This window comes from Primulina tabacum, chromosome 13 (genome assembly GCF_025594145.1).
Source record: "Primulina tabacum isolate GXHZ01 chromosome 13, ASM2559414v2, whole genome shotgun sequence".
Classification (NCBI taxonomy): Eukaryota; Viridiplantae; Streptophyta; class Magnoliopsida; order Lamiales; family Gesneriaceae; genus Primulina; species Primulina tabacum.
In genome coordinates this window covers 38,824,778-38,828,202 of record NC_134562.1, presented here as the reverse complement: position 1 = coordinate 38,828,202, position 3,425 = coordinate 38,824,778, and the positions used below count along the sequence as shown (strand labels likewise).

General features: G+C 43.9%; 1 protein-coding gene across 1 annotated transcript; it reads left to right on the top strand.

Moving 5' to 3' along the window:
* The first annotated feature begins 2,572 nt into the window (after nucleotides 1–2,572).
* LOC142522128 (uncharacterized) lies at nucleotides 2,573–3,187 on the top strand. The gene is made up of 2 exons (XM_075625277.1): nucleotides 2,573–2,649; nucleotides 2,743–3,187. The coding sequence occupies exons 1-2, from the start codon at nucleotides 2,573–2,575 to the stop codon at nucleotides 3,185–3,187; spliced, it is 522 nt and encodes a 173-aa protein (XP_075481392.1).
* Nucleotides 3,188–3,425: the final 238 nt, after the last annotated feature.

Sequence of the window (3,425 nt, the reverse complement as noted above, 5' to 3'; positions counted from 1 at the left end):
AGTTGAAGAAGACTGTCATGACCAATTTCACTATTGTGGATGCTCCATCATCATATAATATTATTCTAGGGCGGCCGGCTATCAATGAACTGAAAGCAGTAGCATCCACCTATCATCATAAGATAATATTTCGAGTGGGAAATCAAGTGGGAGAAGTCCGGGGAGATCAGTCTTCCTCCTGAAAGTGTTATGTGGAAGCGGTTCGGGTAGATCAGAAGAAGGGGAGGAGGGAGAGGAAGAGAGTAAGTGGTGGTGAGGAGGCGGAGAGGGTAGAAGAGGAGGGGGAGGTTCATTTTGTAGCGGAAGAGGAGCAAGAAGTGGTGGAAATTGGGCCAGGCAGGGAGATCCGGGTGGCTCGAGATCTCGACTTATCCACCCGACTCAGTTTACTAAACTGTTTAAAAACTAATGTTAATGTTTTTGCATGGTCCCAACAGGAATTGAGCGGGATCTCACCCCCGATAGATGAGCATCATCTGAATATACTCCCGGGATCTCAACCTATTAAGCAGAAGAAGAGACACTTTAGTCCTGAGAAGGACAAAGTAATTGATGTACAGGTTCGAGATTTGCTGCAGGCCGGTCACATTTGGGAAATACAATTTTTTTTTTGGCTCTCAAATGTGGTGTTGATACTAAAGGCTATTGAGAAGTGGAGAATGTGTGTTGATTTCAGGGATCTCAACAAGGCTTGCCCTAAAGACCATTATCCCCTGCCCCGAATTGATCAGTTGGTAGATTCCACCTCTGGTTATGAATTACTTAGTTTCATAGATGCTTACCAGGGGTATCATCAAATCCCCTGGCCAAGAGTGATCGAGACCAAGCCAGCTTCATTACCTCGGGAAACACCTTTTGCTATGTTGTCATGCCTTTTGGGTTAAAGAATGTCGGGGCTACATATCAGCCTCTGATGAACAGGGTATTTGAGAAGCAATTGGGGAGAAATGTGGAGGTGTATGTTGATGATATCTTGGGCAAGTCTATAGAGATTTCTTGTTTCATTTCGGACTGGATGAGACTGTTGCCACTCTCATGCATTATGGGATCAAGATCAACCGGGCCAAGTGCATATTTGACGTGAAAAGTGGTAAATTTTTGGGTTTTGTGGTTACTGACTTGGGGATTGAGGTGAATCCTGAGAAAGTCAAATCAGTGCTAGACATGTCATCCCCTCGATCTATCCGAGAAGTGCAAAAGCTGACCGAGAGAATTGCTTCACTTTCCCGGTTCATATCCCGATCTGCACATCGAAGTTATCCATTATTTCAGATCCTTCGGAATGCACAACAATTTGGGTGGGATGAGAAATGTGAGCATGCCTTCAAAGATCTTAAGAGTCACTTGGCAGAACTTCCTGTCTTAGTAAAGTCAGAGCCCGGGGAAAAATTGTTTGTGTATTTATCAACTACTGAGTACGCTGTCAGTTCTGTGCTTATAAGTGAAGAAGACTCTTATCAGAAGCATGTCTATTATGTCAGCCATGCTCTCAGAGGACCTGATCTCGGGTACAGAGAAGTGGAGAAGATAGCCCTGGCCTTGGTTGTGACTGCCCAGAAACTGCGGCCTTATTTTCTGTCACACCAGATTATTGTGCTTACTAATAGTCCTCTCGGGAGTATTATGACTCATTCCGAAGTTTCTGGGAGGATGATAAAGTGGACGGTGGAGTTGAGATAATATGACATTGAGTACAGGCTCCGGGTTGCCATCAAAGTGCAAGTCTTATCGTACTTCTTGTCTGAGATGATTCAGCCTGATGAGGAGGAAGTTTGGAGAGTATTTGTGGATAGGGCGTCTACCCTCTCTGGATGTGGAGTGAGAATAGTGGTGATAGTCCCCCGGCAGAAAATATTAAATTGGCCTTGAGAATTGACTCCCGGGTGACCAATAATGAAGTAGAATATGAAGTTTTTTTGGCTGGTATGCGTGCTGCCAGGGAAAGAGGAGCTTTTCGTATCATCCTTTATTCTTATTCACAACTAGTACATAATCCTTCTTGGGTTGGAGCATTGAACAAATCCCCCGAGAAGAGAAGGGTGAAGCAGATGCCTTAGCCAAAATAGCTGCCTCTCTGACAGAAGTTAGCATCCGGGAGATACTAGTTTTCACGCGGCTCGTTCTTTCTACGGAGAAGGAGATGCTGCCAGCACCAGAAGATTCTTGATGACGCCTCTGATCAATTTCATTACCCATAATGAATTACCTGAAGATCAAGCTCAGGCTCAAAAGATCAAGAGGCAATCTCCGAGATTTGTTCTTTTAAATAACATTTTGTACAGGAGATCATACCAGGACCTCTGTTAAAGTGTCTGGATAGGGAAGAAGTAGAGCATGTCCTCCGAGAGACATCCTCCGAGAGATACACGAAAGATGTTGTGGGGAGCATTTTGGAGGAAATTCGTTAGCCCGAAAATCCATGTTGGCTGGGTTCTGGTGGCCCACTTTAAATCAGCATTCTTATCGAATGGTCCGAACATGTGAAGGATGTCAGCACCACTCTAGTTTTTAGCACAGCCCGACCACTCTAATGAAGTCTATCTGGGCATCTTGCCCCTTCGATCAGTGGAGGATGGATATTGTCGGTCCCTTTCCGGTTACCCGGGCTCAAAAGAAATTTCTTTTGGTGGCCGTCGACTATTTTTCCAAGTGAGTAGAAGCCGAGCCCCTGGCAAGGATTACTGAGAAGAAAGTTTTGAAGTTTCTGTGGAAAAACATTGTATGCCTGTTTGGAGTTCCCAGGAGACTAATTTCACATAATGGAAGGCAGTTTCAGGGAAAAGAGATCACATCCTGGTACCAAGAAATGAAGATCGCCCAGTCTTTCACTTATGTTGCTTACCCTCAAGAAAATGGTCAAACGCAGGTTGTAAACATAATTATCGTGCAAGTTTTGAAAACTAGGCTACAGGGAAAAGGAAAAGACTGGGTGGAAGAGTTGTCTAGTGTTTTCTGGTCATACAGGACTGCTCCCCGAGCACCAACTCAAGAAATTCCCTTCAATCTGGTGTATGGTTCTGAAGCAGTTCTTCTTGTTGAGATTGAGCAATCTTCTGCCCAGGTAGAATATTACCCGGATGATAATGATCAAAGTAGGGCGATTGAATTGGATATGGTGGAGGAGAAGAGAGAGACGGGCTATGATTCGAATGGAAGCTTACCAAGGTCGGGTTATGAAATCATTTAACAAACGAGTCTGAATTCGAGACTTTCAAATAGGAGATATGGTGATGAAAAAAGTCAATCCAGCTGGAGGTGTTGGTAAATTGAAAGCTCGGTGGGAATGACAATTTAAGATAATCTGAAAAGTTAGTTCGAGAGCTTTTTTATCTGGAAGACGCTCTCTCAAGCGACCCTAGAATGTATTTCATTTGAAAAACTATTACGCTTAAGATGTAATTATTGTTCGAAGACATAATGGGGTT